At 41.8% G+C, this 21,018-nt stretch overlaps 1 protein-coding gene across 4 annotated transcripts in view; it reads right to left on the bottom strand.

Annotated features, from left to right (window-relative positions):
- LOC138260254 (protein-L-isoaspartate(D-aspartate) O-methyltransferase-like) overlaps window positions 1-21,018 on the bottom strand; it is a 227,908-nt gene that overhangs the window by 172,275 nt on the left and 34,615 nt on the right. For all 4 annotated transcript variants that reach the window (XM_069208574.1, XM_069208575.1, XM_069208573.1 and 1 more), the window contains one exon: window positions 12,981-13,127. In XM_069208574.1, coding sequence (XP_069064675.1) covers window positions 12,981-13,127 — 147 coding nt within the window. The remainder of the gene's footprint in view (window positions 1-12,980; window positions 13,128-21,018) is intronic.

Consider the following 21,018-nt stretch of genomic DNA (forward strand, 5'->3'; position numbering starts at 1 on the left):
TCTTCATGAGGGTCCGTGACTGACATACGACCCGCACTCACGACAAGGCTTAAAACCTGATTTATTAGGCGGAGACATTGTAACAGGTACAATAAGACACCTTCAAAACAGTAGCTGTTTGAGAGCTAGGAGAAAACCGTTAAGTGTAGAAGACAGAGTCATGTGCGGAGCCGTGCAATTGTGACATCCTTGTCGATGTGAAGACCTGGGAATAACATTTCAGTCGAATGCTGGCGCATTGGGAGAATTCATAAGATGAGGAATCCACAGGTAGTTGTATCTATCAGAATGTACTTTTACACTTTTTTGCCACTGACAAAAAAGTGTAATAGTATGCTGGTAAAGCAATTTCAGCTGCAGGGTTCCAGGTGAACTGTTGGCCAGTCAAGATACTTTGTCAAGGCTGCCTATTCCCCCATGCTGAAATGTATGCTGCATACAATTTCGTTCTCTAGGGAAAACAGTCAAATGTTCAAAAGCACGTTTTGTTCCTGCGTGGGAAAAAAGGCCTTTCCCTGCTTCCCTAGCAAAGCATTTGGGATTAATTCCCATTCTGAAAGGAGAGTTACTCCAGACTTTGTCACTGGAATGATAGGACTTCAGTTTGTAAATGACCACAAACATACGTTTATGTATGTTCACACATTTACAAGGCAAACTATGCTTTTTAAAAGCGACTTCCCATCCTTTGGGCTGGTTTTACTACTAAGAATTTCTCCGCACATGTAGGGGAGAAATATGTAGAAGTAAATCCATTTACTCCTAACAGGAATCTTTTTCCTGACATGCATAAAGGAGATATTTATGTTAATAAATGTTTGTTTATGGCTGGAACTACCTTATATTTTCTTTTTAAACTTCTTACCCTTCCACAGAAAAAGCCTCACTCAGAAGACAGATATCAAGGTAAATATGTTACATTGCCCCTTTTACACCCTAGCCTCTGAAAATGTCCCCCACCAAAGCACCATACCGTCACATCTCTAATTAGTCTATCACAGATACTATAAATCATCCACCTTTAATCCTCTGTTTCTGTTTTCAGATATTGTAGCACTGTTCAGCAAATATGTGAGAAAAGGAGCTACTTAGTCTGCAGGATGTGATTCACTTCCCTCAGATATTCTTTCTTGAGGTGATGATAATTTGCTGGGTCAAACAGTCTTCAGATCATGGTACGTTCTTCTTATCCCAACAAATTGTAACCTTGTGTTTCTCTCTTGGAAAAGCTATGAAAACCAACATGGTCTAAAGAATCTCCTATGTGCCTTCCATTACCACCACTATTGGATTGTTTGCAATTCCTGTTCCAAACATTATTTCAATAATACTAATCTCTTCCTCCTGGGATTCTTGTATGTGGTAGGGCATTGCCAGGTTAAGTGCACAAAATAATCCCGTCAAAGCTGCATCTACCACATCATCCAGTAGTATCAGGGTACATGCATACATGCAAACATTTTAGAAGAGAAAAGTGGGAGATTTCTAGGGGGAGAAATAAATAAATAAACAAACATCGGAAGAATGTGTTTCCTCCATTGACTTCTATTGGGGCCTGAATTGGGTTACTGTTATTTAATGGACTTGCAAGTCTGCTGCTGCTGGGTCAGATACTATATATACTTTTTTTCCCTTACCTGTCAGGAGCATGGAGAAAGCGCTATGGCAGGCAGAGAAAGTGTGATGCAAGTGCTGTGCACTGGCCTGCAGGAGGAGGTTTCTGACAGTGCATACTCCAAGTTACCCAAGAGTAGGCCCAGTCAGCTGAACCCCATAGAGGAACTGGGAGGCGGGAGACTAGCGTTGAAATCAGTAGTCTCCCACCTGAATTGGGAGGGTTAGCATGTATGGTACATGTATTGTGGTGTTACAGTATAATTAGTCATTCAGACAAGGTGTATATGAGACCCTGTGCAATCTTGCTATATTTCTAACAAACGATGTAATCCGTGAACCAATCACTGTCTTAGAAAAGTACTGAAACAAGTATACCTGTCCCTTTCATAATAATGGCCTTATCTTAGGCTTCAGAAACCTGCCAAAGTAGTAGTCAGACAGTGCTCGATTCTGTAGTATAGAAAAACATGCAGGATACTCTTTTGACTTTAATCTGTTCTGGAAACAAAAAGCTGCCATCCCTGAAGAAATCGCTAATAGCTTATGTTTAGTTTTCGAAGGACAGTGTGATAGGAGTATGCATATAAGTATGATTTATTTACCTTCTGCTGGTAACAAGACACACAAATCACATAGAAGGAACTTCATCACAGGACAAGTCCAAAAGGAAAGAAAGTAGACCAAAAGAGTCACATAAATATGTAGGTTTTCAACAGCTTTCTAAATTTAGGAAAAAATACTTCTTTCTTGATCTCCAGAAGGAGCTGCTTCAATATTCCACTTTGTTAACAAATGACGCCTTGTTGCCAGAAAGAATTTTCCAAGCAATGTCTTGGATTACAGCCAGGTTTGCATTTTTTAAAATTTAGTTTTGCAAGAAAACCAGCTTTGATGCGCATAATGCATGATGATCCACGCATAGACATTTAAATAACAGATGCTTCTAGACTGGGAGCCAGTAGAGCTTGGTAAGACCAGGACTAATTGCATCCTTTATGCTAAGGTCTATAACAGGCCTGGCAGCCATATTCTGAACTATCTGAGTCTCACTTATAATTATTTTGGAAACTCAATACAAAGAGAATTTATGTAATCCAAATAAAACATAATTGCCGCCTAAACACCATTTTGTGTGGTCAGTGGGCAACAGAGGCAGGATTGTTTTTAAGGTACATAGAATACCAGAGAAGGACACAGTAACTTTGGTGACATAAAAAGGTAATGTGACCTTAGAATCAAAAGGAGCATCCAGGTTTTTTACTTTTTTGAGCGATTTCAGGAACTGTTCCCAAATTACTTGGCTACGAGTTATTATACAACTGCTCACATTGGTACCAACAATGAGCACTTTGGTCTTGGCTGTGTTAAGCTGGATCTTGTTTTGTAATATCCAATCTGCTACTGCTGACATACAACTTTAAAAGATGCAATAATTGAGTTCAAAGTCTCCTTCCATCCTGATAGCAGTGGAGTATCGGCAGCACAGCAATAGAAAGTGAAACCAAAGAGAGAATAAGAGACGTAAGAGGTTTCAGGGTATATGGTAAATAGGGTGGGGCTGATGGAAGAGTACTTGGAACTCCCTGGGACAGCATTTCTGCAGAAAATGTAATATCTCCAAAAACGTGCAGATTGTGATCTGTCCTGCAGAAGGGAACTGAATTCAGTTAGGATGCTGCTGCCAAACAGTACATTAGCTAGATGTTCTATAACTTAGGTAGCAAAGGTAGCACTAAAATGGGCCAATAATTGGCACAAACTGTAGGGTCACTAACCTTCTTTTTAAGTACGGGACCAAACAGTTTGTATTCCAGCATGCAGAACCTGATCTTGAATGCTAGATTTATCAGCTTAGTAAGATTTGCCCCAAAATGTAACTGGCTAAATATATGGTCCCCATCTCAGATTGACCCACAGGGACTCCTAAACTGTTTTTTTCACAGCGGCTTATAACAGCATCATGTGTGACTGTTCAAACTGCAAAAGAACACTCCTCTCGGGAATAGGATCTGAGTAATCAACAGTAACATGATTCTCCTTCTGTGAATTGATTGTACCTCTGATGTTATCAACTTTATCTTGGAAACACTGAAATTATTGGTCGCAGAAGGCTTGAGAAGGAAGAGTATCTCTTTGTTCATACCTGGGGGCAGCCAGTTCTATGGTAATGCCAAAAATCTCTTTAAATGGACATACCAGGTTTGTTATTTTGTTTGTGAAATATGAAGCATGTTCCTGTTTCATCTCAGCTTCATACTTTTTCAAGGCAAGTTTATAGTATGTCCGCTTTTCAAAGGTGATGCCATCCTCCATGTACTTTTTGTTCTGCAGGCTTTCCTGAGGATTTTCACTTTACTATTATACTAGGGTTCAGAGGCTTTAGATAGCAGCTGTTAATCATTTTAACAGGAGAGATGTAGTCAACAACTTTACAAATCCAGGTATTTCAATTGGTTGTCAATTTCCCCATGAAGCTCAGATTCACTACGCAGCCTTCTGAAAGGATTGAGTAGAAATCTTGGTTTAAAATCTTCTTAGGTGATTAATATTTCTAGAACTGTATTCACATTGGTCATGATGAAGAGTACAAAAAGCCATCTAGAAATAATCAGATCATGGAATGTGGCAACCTTTGGACAAAATGCTATCAAACAAGGACTGAATTATATCCAGCCAGGGTATGTCCTGTTTTGTATGTAGACTCCTTAACTACTTGTTACAAGCCTAGCATAGAACAGTCTTCCAAAACGTTCCTTGTAACAAAAGAATTGTTGTCCTCAATCCACAAATCAACATCCTCAACTAAAAGGAAATTCATAGAGTAAATGATATAAGGAGATATAAGCTCAGTAAAAGAGGAAACAAGTGCACAGTAGTGACCAGGAGGAAGATATACAAACCGTATAGGAAAGAGATGGAGAGCTATGCAGAAATCCTGACTGATAATCCCAGAATGCTCACACACAGGAAAAGGGGGAGTACCTGCTACAGGCAAACCCACCTTATTTGCTGGCCTTTTCCCCGCCCATGCACAGACAACCATGACACAAGTATTTATCTCTTTTCGACATAACAGGACTGTAACAATTATACTACCATTTACTCCTGCCAAACAGGGCAGCACTCTTTCTATCTGGACATATGGATTAACATCTCCCTCCACAAACCAATATGATGCACCATGTGCTTATGCAACTAAATAGTGTATCTGAAAGTCAGAAAGTGCTAGGCTTCCCATAGCATAAGGATTCTCTTGGGTAAATCAGCCTACTATGAGATGACCCACACACCTATTAATCTCTAGTACATATAGATGACAAGTTCAAAAATACATTCAGGAATATGGGCTACACTACCATTTTTAATCAACAATATTCTACCAGTCACCAACAATAAATTAGCATTTTAATTCACACCACTTATAGAGCCTCAAAATCCCTCAGTGCTGCCTAGTTATTAATGAGACTATCGATTATCCAACTAATACTGACGCCTAAGTAACAAACAATATTTACTTTCCATAAGAAACTCATCCTTGTGGTGTTCTTTCTCAAAGGCATAAACTCTCATTTACCCTAATTCATTTTCAGATCAGAGTAATATCCAAACAGAATCTACCACCGCCCCTATATTCAAACCTGGGTCTCTAATAAACAATATGACATTGTTGTCTGCACACAGAATAACATTCCTAAAGTTTATCTGCCTAGCTGCCCGCATCTTCGATAGAATACAGGCCAACAGGTTGAGAGAGAATAACAGTGGAGACTTGGGGCATTCCTGCTTAATCCCCCTTGGCAACTGGATCAGGTCAGATAATTTTCTGTTGGTAAGCAACCTTGCTATCAGATCTATTAATAAGGATTCCAGCTCATATTCACTTAAGGTCTTCAAAAAAAGTCTACTCAATTGAGTATTTTGCCTTCTCTGCATCAAGCATGGCAAAAACTACATTCACGTCTGAGTGGACCTGATGCAAAGTGGCAAACACCCTTAAAAGGTTATTTGATATGGATAAGTGGTATACAATTTGCTTGGTCTGGAAGTAGTAAAAGTAGCATTGGTAGCAGGTGATTTATAACTACTTTTGCCAAAGTTTTACAGTGATCATTAAAGAGAGAACGGTGTGCATGACCCACACCTGTATACCAACTTTCCTGGTTTCAATACTCATATAAAAAAAACCACCTGACAACCCCTGACAATCTGCCTTTTGACATGGCCTCTACTTATAACTTAAAAAACTGTATCCGCAATATTTTCTTACAAGCTTCTTAAAACTTACTAGTTAGGCTTCCGGGAAAGAAGCCTTCGATCTGCACATTCTTGCCTATAGAGTGGGGTACACAGAGATGGTCTTTCCAGACCCTCTCCATAAACAGGAGCCATAAATGATCTGCATATTGCCCATCCAGTTCCAGGACTGTCTTCCCCTTGCTCTGTAGAGTTCCTTGTAATAGACAATGGACTTTGCATTTATTTCTCTCTTTAGTAACCATTACACTGTCAGAGTTTCTAAGACCTGCACGCTACTCTAAGCAAACCTGCCAAGGTCTTGCCAGGTCTCTCCCCCTCTCCCTATCCCTGTGCCACCACCTTCTCGTAGAGTATGGCAACCTCGCTCCCCACTAACTCACTTAACTATTTCAGTCCCGACTAAAGTTCTGCCAGGAGACCCTCAGTGCCATTACTCTCATATCTTACTTGCAAATGCCATAAGCTTGGATTGAAGGACCATCAACTGGTGTCCTAGATTCCAAAGCTTTTTGGCTAAACAAATGCTCTAAATACAAGCTTTGATGATACACCAAAGTGTACCCTCTGCTGCCATGGAGCTTGTATTAGTATCAAAACAGAGTTGGATATATTTCTTAATTTCCTGGCAGAACACAGGGTCGGGCAGAGCTCTTGTCCTAAACAGACAGCCTGTGACGGCCTAACAAGTCCTTGGGCGAGATACTGCATTTTCGATTGCACGTAATAGGCCTGGTGTCAAAAGAACCCCATCCAGTCTAAAGAACACCTGATGTACTGTAGCTTGGCATGTAAATTCCACACTTTAGGGATGCAACTGTCTCTAGGCATCAGTCAACTTTAGCTTTGTATGATGCAATCAATGTTCACCTTGAGCTCAGAGCACATACTTTTAATGTAAGCCGACTCCAGATGTGGCAACTGCTGTACGGTCATAGAACAGACCTGTTGCTCCCCTTTATTCAATCCGGCTGCTCCATCTTTCCAAGAAGCAAGAGTTTGGAATGTTGCTTATCTATAGTGCCCTTACACAGGATGTACATCTCTCAATCCTAGCGCACCATCAAAAAAAAGTATTCTACTCGTTTAGATGCTAGGCAGAGCACCATGTGCTGTGGATCCCTTTATTCCTGCTGTCCACTTATGCCAGAGGTCTTCAAAGTGTGGGGCGCGCCCCCCGGGGGGGCACAGCATCTTCCCAGGGGGGGCGCGTACTCCACCTCACCTGTTTCAGATCCCATTATTGCTTTCGACGTAGAAAGCACGTTTCTTCTAGGTTTCTTCACTTGTTTTAATTACTTGCTCGCTGATTGGTGTAAGAGTGCACAGCAGCCAATCAGCTTGCGCACCATCAGCAATTACGTCAGCACTGACGTTCCACCAATTAAATGGACAGCCAGCAGCACAGATGCAGGAAGTGCCGGGAATTTTGGTGCATAAAGCTTGCAAATTGGCTGCTAGAACAGTGCTTCTTTAGTGCTGTGCTTCGCTTCCTGTTTGAACTCACATCTCTGCCTGGTTGCTGTCTTTACCCACGAGGATACTTTGATTTATCTTCAGCGTCGACCGTTCTGGTTTTCACTGTCTGGCTGCGAGGGAGTTTCCATCGGCTGCATTCTGCACAGGCAGGTAAGCGTTAACAGCTTTTTAAAAGGCTTTGTCCTTTTTTCTCCCTGCTATTGGAATGTTTTGTGTTTGGGAAAAAAGAGGATGTTACATTTTGGGCCAAGGCAGCTGATTTTCGTTTTTGTGCCCCCAGCTTTCGCTTTTTTGTTACATTTATTGCTCTGCCTCACATATGCTCTTATCTATGAGCAGGGCTTAGGCTGGCAATATGAGTGCCAGTAAAACCTACAGATCCTTTGGGCCTGGAGACTGGTTTATGTTTGTTTGTAAATGCAATATAATAGCTGACAGGTTTTACTTTGCTTATGTGGGACATGTCAGTGTTTTGGTGAACTTGTGTGCAGCTTTCCCATATTTCATGTAATGATTGAGAAACGGCCTTACAGCACCTGCTACAAGCCTTAATTATGTTTGCAATGTCACTAGCTTAATTCCCTTTTCTATCAGGGCTTGTGTGGCATCATAAACAAAATACAACAACAACCCACACTCAACGTAAGGTCATTGTTTATTTTATAATTAAGGCTCCCAGTTTTCTGTTTTTACTGATTTTTAAAGATAAATGCAGACAGAAAACAATGTTCCCCGTCTGTGCTTATTTTTAAAAGTGGAAAAATATTGCACATTGAGCTCCTTGTGAGCAACTCTCCATGCTGTCTTTCATGAATTACAGGCCAACAGCTAAGCAGATAGAGAGCATGGGGAATTAAAAACCGAATAAGATTCCCTCAAATATACTGTGAGTGTGTGCATTTATATATACACGTTTTGTGAAATGTCTTTTAAATTAGCAATAATGCGAAGGGTATAAACTAATGTTCATCAGTTAAATACATATGGAAATATACCATTTTGCAACCTCTGGGGTTATCACTAAAATGTATTGAAAAGTTTTCACTGTGCCTGTCACTGGGTCATGAAGTTGTTCAGAATACATGTCCATACTACTGTTGGCCTCTGCAGAGCGCACATTTCAGTAGTCACATTTGCCAATTTTAATTGTGATTCCATGCAAAAGTGTGTGAAGGAAATAGACTGCTTTTGAAATAATGACAAAGTAAAGCAAATTCTGTGCTTAAAGGAGTGTGTGTGGAGGACAATGAAGTAAAGGAGCTGCTAGGAAGTATATGAAGGATCAAACTTGAAATAATGGAAGGCTATTATGGCCCTACCAGAATTCAAAGTCTTAACTTTATTTTGTACAAATCATATCTTATCGGCACTCAGGACTTCATATTAATTACATATCAATACATAATTGTATTGGTCTTTCGGACCAGGCAGCAGGAAATTTGTAGGCATGTCATTCACTCCCTTACCCGTCACTATCATTGTGGTCTCGGTGGGAGCTTTAATGGTGCCTCACCCGGGAACATGCAAGTAACTTTTCTAAAACTTTCTCTCATTGTTGCACGGGAAAAAGCCACTTGATCGCTAGACAGAGGACTGCTATTCGAACAGCCGGATCATCAGGAGTGAAATCCAATCTGCCCAAGGAAGGCATTGCAATAAGAAGGTAGAGAGTTTTTTTGAGCTAAAGTACTACCTCACTAAACTTTGAAAAAGTAACTTGCGGAGCCTCATTGGCGGTATGTGTGTCAACATACTGCAGCAGTTTTGGGAGCACTTACCAAAAGCTTTAATCACCTGGAATTAATGTTTATCCATGCACCATGGAACTATTCTTTTATCCATATTTTATTTTACATGGAAGAAGATATTTTTATAGAGACTTTTTTTTTCTTGTTTTTTTCCTATATTTTAAAAACCCACTCTACTTCATGCAGCTGTAAAATTGCAGTCATGTGCTGTTCATTAACATGCAGATTTGGGATTTTGGGGGTTATTCTAACTTTGGAGGAGGTGTTAATCCGTCCCAAAAGTGACGGAAAAGTGACGGATTTACCACCAGCCGTATTACGAGTCCATTATATCCTATGGAACTCGTAATACGGCTGGTGGTATATCCGTCACTTTACCGTCACTTTTGGGACGGATTAACACTCCTCCAAAGTTAGAATAACCCCCTTTGTGTCTTAGGTAAAGCACACATCAGAAATGGATCGTTTTCTGCTGTCAAAAGACAGTAGGGCTTCCAAGCGAAAGGCCGAAACAGAAACAGATGGAGAGAGAAAAACTGTGAAATTAAGGAAGTCTGATGCCTCCTATTTGGACTTTGGCTTCACCTGCATTGTTGTTAGTGGAGAAACTAGGCCACAGTGTGTGGTTTGTGGTATGACCTTAGCTAATGACAGCTTGAAACAAACAAAACTAAGGCGTCATTTGGAAACACAGCATGGGTCTATAGTAGCAAAGAGTAGAGAGTTTTTTTCCAGGAAGTTGCAAGACATGACTCAACAGAAGGAAACCATGAAAAATGTGGCCTCCACCACAGCAAACGCATTAAAAGCATCTTACCAAATGGCATACCAAATTGCCAAAAACAAAAAGCCATTTACAGATGGAGAAAGAGTCATTCTCCCAGCAATGCTTGACGTGGCTACAACAATGCTTGGTGAAAAAGCAGCAGAGAAGTTCAAAATAATACCCATCTCAGACACAACAGTTTGCCGCCGCATTTCGCAAATGTCAGAAGATATCCACGTACAGCTCATAGCTCGGTTGAAATCGAGTTGGTTTGCTTTGCAGTTGGATGAAGCAACTGACTTGTCAAAGGCAGCACATTTAATTGCTTATGTCCGATACTGTTATAAAACAGTAATACTGGAAGACTTTTTATTCTGCAAGCCAATCAAGGGACGAGCAACAGCATCTGACTTATTTGACATTATCAATGACTTCCTGGGTCTTCATGGCTTAAAATGGAAAACCTGTGTCGGAATCTGCACAGATGGGGCTCCTTCCATGTGCGGTGCTAGGGCTGGCCTAAAAGCTAAAGTGTTGACAGCGGCTCCACATATTCTGTGGACCCACTGTATGATACACCGGGAAGCCCTTGCTGTCCGAAACATGGATGGTGAACTTCAGGATGTTTTGAATTCTGCTGTTAAAATAGTTAATTTCATAAAGACCTACCCAACAAGAGCTCGCCTATTTGCAATTTTATGTGCAGAAATGGGAGCTGAACATGATGGCTTGCTGCTTCACACAGAAGTCCGATGGCTATCCCGTGGAAATGTTCTGAATCGCATTTTTGAATTAAGGAATGAAGTACGGCAATTTCTTCTGAATTTGGACCCCTGCAAAGCAGAACAATTATGTAGTCCCCAGTGGATTGTGCTTTTAGCATACCTTGCTGACATGTTTGAGAAATTAAATTCCCTGAATCAATCTTTGCAAGGAGCTGAAATAACTTCTTTTACCATGAATAAAAAAATATCTGCTTTCAAGAAGAAGCTGGAATTATGGAGGAGACTAATTGAAGTTGGCCAGTTTGAGCCATTTCCATGTTTAGCCGATGCTCTTGAGAAAACAGAATATAACCTTCAAAATGTTGCAGAGTTAATAAAAAATCACCTGACATCACTCAGCGACAGTTTTCACAAATATTTTCCTGAGGAAAACAATCATTTTAATGACTGGGTCTTTCAACCATTTCTGGCAGATGGGGGTATCCATCTCCCAATCCGCATGCAGGAAGAACTAATTGATCTCCAGAGTGATCGCACACTGCAGATGCAATATAGCAAACTCTCCTTGGGGGAGATTTGGCTGAAAATGCCTGCAGAACATTCAGCTTTGAGGGAAAGTGCTATCAAAACTCTCTTGCCTTTCAGCACATCATATTTATGCGAGATTGGGTTCTCAGCACTTGCGGTATTGAAGACTAAGTATCGCTCAAGAATGGAAGTGGAGCACAACCTCAGGCTGGCAGTAGCAAAAATTCATCCACAAATTGACCGTCTGTGTGGTGAAAAACAGGCACACCCGTCACATTAGTTTTGAAAGTATTATGTCAAATTCTGTGTCTTAGTGAACAATAAAGCTGCATTGTAAATTGTTCTGTGCAAACATTTTCTTGGAGGCTTTTCATTTGAGTTGTGTAATAAGCATCTGTCACCTAGCCACTGGTGCTCCCAAACCTTCAGTTTACTAGACACTCTGAATTTGTATAATAATGTTTCCCATATATGGTCTGGACTCCGCGGGTGAGGGTTGCCGTCGATGATGCGGAGTACCAGCTTCCAGAAATTTCCGTCAGGTGGTGGGGGGGGGGGGGGGGGTGGCTCGATGCAGAAAAATGTTTAGAAGGGGGGGCTCAGTATAAAAAAGTTTGAAGACCTCTGCCTTATGCAGTTATTCCTCAGGAGGTAGGTTCAGTCCGATGCCAGTCCAGTGTAAGCACATTTAAGAGGCCTACGCTTCTCCTTTTGTGAAGTTGTTCTGGCAATGACACGGATTCACAGATGTCAGCGTATATAGTGCCACCTGGGCAGGTAGCCTCCGAATAGGCAGTTGATCCTCTGCAAGTGCGGTCACCTCCCAACACTTGCCCTGGTAAGACTCTGTTATGCCAACCGCACTAGACCTTGAAGCCGCCTCCACCACCATCCAGCTCTGTCGCTTCTTGCAGGCCATAGCTATCTCTGCAATCACAGCATTTTCATCAAGCTGCCTTGTCCCTCCTCCCAAACCATAGATAAGTACTACATCACCTCTGCAAAATATTAGGAAAAGAACAACAGGAATTCAAGTAGGGGTATCACGTTATAGCGCAGTTGCAAAGAACTGCGCAGTTAAGTCTGCAAACAGGCTCGTGGCACGCTAGCGCCTGCCGACCACCACCTCAAAAATACCTTTATGAATTGGGTTCAAACTGTTTAGAAGAAATGGTATCCAATTCCCCTCCTTTTTTAAAACAATCTTACTTGCACCCGAGTACTTACTACACTCTTTAAATTAAGCCTGTTCGCCTTCTCACTATGCCTCGGTTTTTTTATCTGTAGGCAGGGAGTGCCACCTTCTTTTTTTTTAAAGTGAACCTGCACGTGTAGAAAAGTACAAATTCACGTTTTGTGAAATTCAAAAGTGAATCTGCAACTAGCTCAATACATTTGCATGCATATGTTGAATTTACATTTGCAAATAACTCTATAAAATCACACTGCAGAGTCTAGAAACAAGAAAGCATAAGCACGTGCACTGCAAACAGTCAAACAAAGTAAACTCTTTATCCACTTCTTCCTCTACCTTTATAGTACTAACTTCAGTGATAAATCTGTCATTGAGATTCATCTCGCTGTAAAGCCTAACCAAAGACTGACTATCCATAACAGATATGTCTACCAAAACCCACGACTTCAATAGTTTTTCTGCACTAGGGAGATCCAAGCCACGTCCGGGTCAGGTGCTAAACAAAGTACTTTTTTAACATACTTTGTGTGTATTTTATAATCAAAGCTGTTTATTTCCCCTGCCCTGCAAGGCAATCGTATTACTATCTCCCTCTTACATACGTAAAACATATTTTAGAAGATGTAGGGTGATTGCAGCATTTCACAAAGTGCAGACAGAGTACTCACTGCGTAAATTGTTGATCAGATCCGCATGCGTTTTACCACTTGACGTCCAAGCCATGGTTCTGGGAAGCAGCAGTCCTATGGGCCAGGAGAATGTAGCCAGTCCGAGCAGAAGGATCATCTTCCGGGGCCCCACAGCTGTTCCTCTTGCTGCAAAAGGGAGCACAGAGAAAGTGTAGCAGGATAAGGTTACGGCAGTGAAACATTAAGGACAGCCATCTGTGGAAATCTGTCCTTCTTTAAGGATAGATAATCGATGACCGATCAAGAAACTATATAATAAAGCCAGATTAAACGCTTTAGTGCACAAAATAAAGCACTAGATAGATATGATTGTGTGGCAAAATTGTTAACTTCAGTTTAATTTTCCTTTTATTTCCGGCTCTGGTAAAAACAAACAATTAAATAAATAAAGCACTTATGTCCAATACACTCTCTCCCAATGTTTCTTAATGTGTTTATGTGTTTACTATTGAAGTTAGCTGCACACAGCTGTACAATGTGTTTTGAAGTCTTGTCACAATAGCACGTTCTCACTGCCATTGATTGCAGGTTTCTTTAGTCTCTGATCCCAACTAGAATTTACAAGCTATTTAGTAAGTAAATGTTTATTGTACAGTTAAAAAAAACATCAGAATAAAGTTAATCTTTTGCCAACACCTAGCCTAGCCTTGAAACATAGAAAATATAAAAAATGGAGAGGCACCGAGTTCGGCAGTGCTTCTTAGGAGGAATAATAACAGCTAATGATCTAGTTAAAACACTTGATGGGTCAGAACCATTTATTTGAAAAAGTTTCCAAATAATTGAGTGGTTCAAACATGATAGCCATTCTATTCTGCATGCATTAATTCCCACTTGTATAAAGAAATATCTAATTTGCCAAAACTGGCCAGGTGCACACAACATGCGTTATAGTTTCGTAGGTTTCATGAAATATTTGCAGTGAATAGCAGGTAGTATACTCTTTTGCAAGTAATTGAACTCACCCAGGGAAATTTGAAGGATTCGAAGCCTGGATAATTTAATTTTATGTACTAATGGACCAAGGTTAAAGTACATTTAAGACTGACTTGGAGTATAAGAACTCAACACTACTCAGGCATGCTTTCACTCTGTGAAGGCTGAATACACATTATGAACAGACGACTTTCAATCGATCGAACAATAAGGCTTTGAAAGCCTCGGCGTTGAGATTTAACACCCATTCTTCCTCGACTCAGTTCTCACTTCACTTCCCAGTGATGTGAACACAAGCAAATAACCTAATTTAGGACTGACTGGCTGTGGCTAAAGAATTTCGACGATTTAGCCACTCCACGATGCAAGTGATCCCTGGATACTCACAGATAAACATGTCTCAGACGAACAAGCATTCGCAAAGCCAATAGATCTCGCCTATAGAGAGCTATGGGCTTTGTCATTGTGTTTTTGCCATGTTGCACACCAGCGTGGCTGCTGTTCAGTATAGCTAAATGTTAGTGGCGTGGAGTGTTGCAGAGTGGAGAAGAGTGTTGTAGAGTAGAAAGAGGGAGTAGAGTGGAGTAGGGGGAGTAGAGTGTTGTAGAGGTGAGTGAAGGAGCGTAGAGTTCAGTGGCACAGTGTGTCATGGTAAACTGTTGTAGAGTGGAGTGGTGTGGAGTGGTGTAGAGTGGGGTGGAGTGGAACAGGGTGGAGTGGGTTGGAGTGAAACAGGGTGGAGTGGGTTGGAGGGGATTGAGGTAGTGGGTGGTTTGGAGTAGAGTGGGGTGTGGTTTGTGGTGGGTTGACTGGATGGGGTGAATTGGATTGGGGTGAGTGGACTGGAGTGATAAGACTGGGGGTGGGGTGGAGAGGACTGTAGTGGGGAGGATTGGACTGGGGTGGGGTGAATTGGGGTGGGTGGAGTGGACTGAACTGGGATTTGGTGGATTGGAGTAGGGTAGACTGGATGTGGTGGATTGGACTGTAGAGGGGTGGATTAAAAAAGAGTTGGGTAGACTGGATTGGAGTAAGAAAGCTCGAACTGGGGTGGGGTGGACAGGAGTAGGGTGTGGTGGATTAGAGTGGGGTGGACTGGAGTGGTGTGAAAAGGGTTGATGTGGGTGGACTGAGTTGGATGGACAGGACTGGAGTTGAGCAGATTAAGGTGGATTGGATTAGGATGGATTGGAGTTGGGAGTCAGGTGGACCCCGGCTGTGGTGGATTGGATCAGGGTTGATTCTATTGGAATGGATTTCAGTGGGTGAACTGAAGTAGTGTGGATTAGATTGGAATGGAATGTGGTGGGTTCGAGTGGGTGGGCTGGACTGGAATGGTTATGTTGGATTGGAATGAATGGGATGGATTAGAGTGGGGTAGATTCAACTGCATTGGAGTGGACTGGAGTGGGGTGTGGTTGATTGGATAGGGGTGGGGTGGATTAGATGGGAGTGGGGTGAACTGGAGGGGAGTGGGTGGATTGGAGTGGGATGAATTGGGAATTGGATGGGGTGGACTGGACTTGATTGGACTGAGGTGGACTGTTTGGTGTGAGATGGATTGGATTGGAGTATGGTGGATTGGTATGGGGCGAGGTGGGTCAGCCTGGATTGAGAGTGTGGATTCAAGGGGAGGCAGATTGGAGGGGAGGTTTGGAGCATGGTGGACTGGAGTGGATAGGATGAGGTGAGTGGTTTGGATTGGAGTGGTCTGCGGTGGACTGGATTGGATAGGACTGAGCAGGGTGGATTGGGGCATATTGCACAATTATGTGTTAAAGCATAATTTTGAAAATTAAACATGAGAATGAAACATGTCACATTGTAATATTTAGAAGATAATCATCATCTTATGGGAACTGCACCCATGCGGAAAAACAAAACAAAACATGTATGCAAAGTGAGAAAAAAAGAATTGGCAAAATAAAAAGAGTGTTAACTACAGAAAATAATACTTTGTAATTTTGTTTGTCTTGTTGGGCACATTTTTGCCAGTCACACACCTTTTGCTTGCAGGGCACTAGAAGATAAAAATAACAAAATAGTACCTCAATCACGTTGGGAGCTCACTGATTAAGTTTAATCAATCAGTGCATGGTCCCTGCTCCACAAAAAGGAATGGAAGTGATTCTAGGGCTGCAGTAACCAATTATGAGGCTGCAAAGCCAACAAATGGTAAGCAACAGTTGGGGTTCAAGCCCTTCTACTAGCAAGTGTCTTGCAAGCAAGATGCATGAGCTAGTGCATGCTACCACAGGCTCAACCCTAAAAATGGGCATAGATGGAGGCGAAATGGGAGCATCCCCTAACACAGTACATGATTTGGAGGGGGGGGTTCAGAATGGCAGATCCTAAACTGAAAATATAAATCTAAAACACTGTTTTGCTCCGCAGAATCCACGATTCCAGTGAAGGAGCAGACATTATAGCTAATTTGCGACATGCTGGACCCACAATTATTTATGGTTCTGCCACCTCAGAAAACAATTGTGCACCTAAGTTTAAGGGTGTTGGGAAAAATTCTGAATATCGGAGAGAATGTGAATAGTACATAGATGTGCAGATCCTACCCTAAAAAAAAATTGTGACTTCTACAGATTCATATGCAGCACTGACGGATCAAGTAGAGCCACAAAGGCCCTGCAGATCCACAAACTCATGGCAGCTCATATCTTGGATTAATGGGGCTCACATGAGATTTTTTTTTTTCTTTTTTTTTTTTTAGCAGTTCTTAAAAAGAACACAGGAAGCCCGCAGGCCTGAAATGTGTACTGCCAGCAGACAGACTTGATGTGCACTGCTTTCAGGACCCAGTGTTAGGTGCAGCTGCCCAGCAAGGCAAGGCTAAAAGCAAATCCCAGCAATTACAGCCGGCGGATCCTGGCCAAATGCTATTGGTACATAACCTAAACATCTGTGAAATTTCCCATATGTGGACTGCATAATGACCTCAGTACTATGTTCATGTGGTCTGCATAATGACCCCAGAACTCTGTTCCTGACCTCACTTATTTTGCAAAAAAGCAGCATCCCAAATTACTTCAGCCATGATATCCAACTTTCCGGCAACACTATAGATACACATCATAAAGAGTCAGCTTTGTAGTAGACTCAAGGCTGCACCTTGGGAGACAGCAAAGAGAAGGATGCCATTCCAAAACGTTCACCTTTTAAAAAGAAGTTCAGCTGAAGAATCACGTATTTCATTAACATTGCTCTTGGGTGCCACCATGGATATCACTATTAACAAAATAAAAGAGAATACTCGTTGGATATGTTTGATTGAGAACAAATGACACTCACTCTTCAGTTTATGAAGAATGTCTGTATTAGTGAGATGCTGCAGAGAATTTATGAATAGGCCTACCTTTTCCAGAAGTAGAGACAGAAATGCATGTGCCATTGCGCCATGAATCAGTTCCCACCAAACATCATTCTCTGTACAGCCTGGTGAAGGGAGAGTAGTCTCATCTCACTTTGGATATACACCTAGTTCAGCACAGTCTCAGACATAATGCCATTTTCGCCCTTGAGTGAGGTGCCGGTGCAAAATTCCATTAGGTTCTGGTGACAGCAAATCTGTTAAGAAACTATGCACGTCCCAAACAGCTCCACAAAATGGTCAATTCTCAGAATTAAATGAATCAAACAGAGGTCGCAAAAAATGCAGCTGATTAGTGATGACTTTGAACCAAACCGACTAGTTCACCCACAACTCTCAGCTTTTCAGTGACTTAAGCCCAGCATCTTGGTATTCTTGGTATGGGGGATTCGTTGAATTGCGACTACACAAAAAAGGTGGTTATTTGTCCTGAATTGTGGAATGAAGTTGACCATCCTATCCTTACACCACACCTTCTGTAAACCTTTCTTCTCAAAGGAAGAGAGACCTTAGCATCACTGTTATGGGTGCAGATGGGAGTTAGCTCCAGATAAATCCAGCAAAAAGCTTAAGCGCTGTGCTGTCTACGCTCCTATTCAACAGGTGTCAAATCAGATGCAAAGTGGCATTCCTGTTAGAGATCCATCCTACTAATTTTCCTTTATAAGGTTAGGAGGGCCTCATTATTCCTCTGTTCCTGGTCTGTTGCCACGAGGATGAATACAGACTTCACCCTCAAGTGATAGGACTTCACTGATGAACGCTGATTAACATAAAACACTTGTTTGTGTTGGGGCAGCAGCAAGGACAATCAAATTATTTACCTAGCTGACCGTTTCCAGAAATAGGACATTTCAACTTGCCCTCAGGAGCTAAAAAGTGAGGCACATAAATGGTCTTGATGCAGAATAAGGGCAGACGCCTGATCGTAGAAACCCTCTATGAGCTCTTGGCTACCTTCAACTTTGTATTTCATCTTTTGAAAGTGCTGAATCATCTTCTTCCTGAAGCCCATGTCATCCAGCTCCCTTTTCACAAACTAAGGAGGTTGTGGTGTGGTGCCTTGACAAAGGATCTGTGGACCAAAACACACACACACACACACCTTTCTAGGCTTTCTTGACAGGTAAACCGCAGTCATGACTGGATGATGTCAAGCTTACTTCCTCCTAATGGTAGCTCAAGTGCTGATTTAACCTCTAAACTAGGTTGCTTGTCAAGGTATGATAAGATGTGGAAAACCTGTAAATTCATCCACATTCATCCTACACCACCTTCAAGTACAGCAAAATGTAATTTCTTTCTGTCAGATATGACCCTCAAGGAACTCTGGATGATAGTGTTCCTTAGTGCACTTCCACAAGATAACACATGGCATACTGCAGGAAGTTCATGAAGTATCTGTTCCCTTTAATAGAAGAAGGGGTATTGGGTGCAACAGATTCATCCCAACCCTGGTAAAAGGAATCACCCAAAAGAAACAAGAGGAGCATTCTCTGCCATCTTTATACGCCACATATTTTAACAAATCGGACAGTTGGGCTAAAACCTAATAGCTTCTACCACAATGCCAAGCCAAAAAAGTACTAAAACACACTCTTTAGTTTTCTTGACACTGAGATGCTCTCCAAAAGGTCCTCATGTGCCAGCAACAATTAGGTTCTGGTGTGGTGTGGCCTATCATTTGCTTATTCACTGCAGGTTCCGGATTAGAGGGCCTACTGTAGAGCAGCCCTTCTTCCCCAGCCACTAAGATCCATTCTACTTTGTTGCATTTCAACTGCGTCAGGGTTAATCAGTAATGAAGTTTGAGAGTGGGACACTCCCCGAGCCTCATATTCTGCCTTCAACATCCTTCCAACAACTCCTGCAGCCATATGAGGGACCCCCTCATTGGTCACATGATTACTGAAGACTTTGATTCCTCTTGTTCAGGGGTACGCACATCTGGTTGCTGAAATAGATTTAAGCTGTACAGAGGTCTGCAGTCAGTCTTGTGCACCTGCATCATAGAATTTCCCATGTACGCCTCTGGAAGACTCTACATGTGGGATGTCTGAAAAAAAGTTAGCATGGGTTCCACGAATCTCAACTGCTGAGGTAACTTTACAGCCGACAATCCATTGTGAGGTTCTCCTTCACATCTACCCTGACTTCCCTCATATCTCACTTACTTGCAGTTTCATCAAAGGAATATGGTGACCAAATGAGGGCCATTTGTGCAAATACAATTCTTGCAATCCTTGGTAGAATGTGTGTGGTATCAACAACTCTAAAGTCTGCCATATTTATTCTGATTCTAATATCTCAGAGGTAAATGTGACACATCCCATCCACATAGATCTTTTGAATTAATTCCTTACTGTAGGACAGTACTGCCGACACAACCGCAGTTCACCGACATTCCTGGAGACCATCACAGCTTCTGAGGGCAAACCCCTGCATTTCCCTTCTACACGAAAGAGGATGTTGAACTATAGAGTACCAGTCAAACTGGGTAAGTTTATCTTCCTCGGACCCTGCTGACCGCAGTTGTAGTAACCATCCCTCTGCTTAGTGAATGCATCCATTCGTGTTCTGAGCCTTGGAAAGGGATGCATTTTCCCTTAAGCTCCAATAAGTTGAGAGATGGTCCACAAACTGCTGTGGTCATTTGGTTTGCTCTGGGCTTGAAGCTGCTAGGTCCTGATGGATCTGAACGATGTTTATTTTCGTACACCTTCTGAAACTCCTTTGAAGTCCTGCTGCAGCTCTATCAAAAAAGCATCCAAAGACACTTCTGTTAGTTACCGATTAAACAACTCTATATAAAAGTAAATGCCTCACTCTTTCATCCCCAGTCATACAAACCACTATATAGTGTGAGCAAAGATATGTCCCAGGAAGCATTCTGCACACTGTTAAAACTTTTGTAGAACTAGACAGTAGTATTACACAACTCCAAATGATCACCTGTTTGCACGCTCTCATACTCCATCATTTCACCCTAAGCCATCTCCAAAAACTGCCTTGATTCCACTAAGCTAATGTATATATATTTATCTGATATACTGTATACAGTACATAGACAAAAGGCAGCAGACCACTGCACTGGGTCAAAGGCAAGGATATAGTCAACACATGAATGAAGAAGTAGATGAGTTCTGGTAGACTGTTACTGCATTAAGATGCATGGTTCTTTAAAGAGATAGGTCTTCAGCTTGTTCTTAAATTGGTGCCGTTTTGGGGAGGGCCTGATGTCTACATTGATGTTGTGCTAGGTCTTTGGTGCATAGATGGAGAAGGCCTCCTGTCTTGTTTTTTTTTCTTTTTCTCCACCAGGTGTCCTCGCTGTGGATGTGGGGAGGAGCCACCTGCCATTGTAAGTTTGTATGTCGGATTCTGCTTGTGATAACTCTGTAAATGATGCAGCTGGATTTGGAGATGTATGCAGTAAAGCTTCCATAATCCATTGCAGCAATACCACAACGGTGCGGGTGGCAAGAGGAGCCAGTAGAGTTCATCAGGATGTGAGTGATGTGATCAGAGCTCTTCATTCACTGGATGATACATGCCGTATAGCAACTGCTTTTTAATGCATATCACAAGTCGGCTGAAACTCATTATACCATAAAAGCAATTCAGACTGATGTTTTAGCGCCGTACACAATCTCTGAGGTCTTAAGCCTGGCAAAGATAATAGTCTTGTTAATAGCTGTA

The sequence above is a fragment of the Pleurodeles waltl genome, chromosome 9 (genome assembly GCF_031143425.1).
Source record: "Pleurodeles waltl isolate 20211129_DDA chromosome 9, aPleWal1.hap1.20221129, whole genome shotgun sequence".
In the NCBI taxonomy this organism is placed as follows: domain Eukaryota; kingdom Metazoa; phylum Chordata; class Amphibia; order Caudata; family Salamandridae; genus Pleurodeles; species Pleurodeles waltl.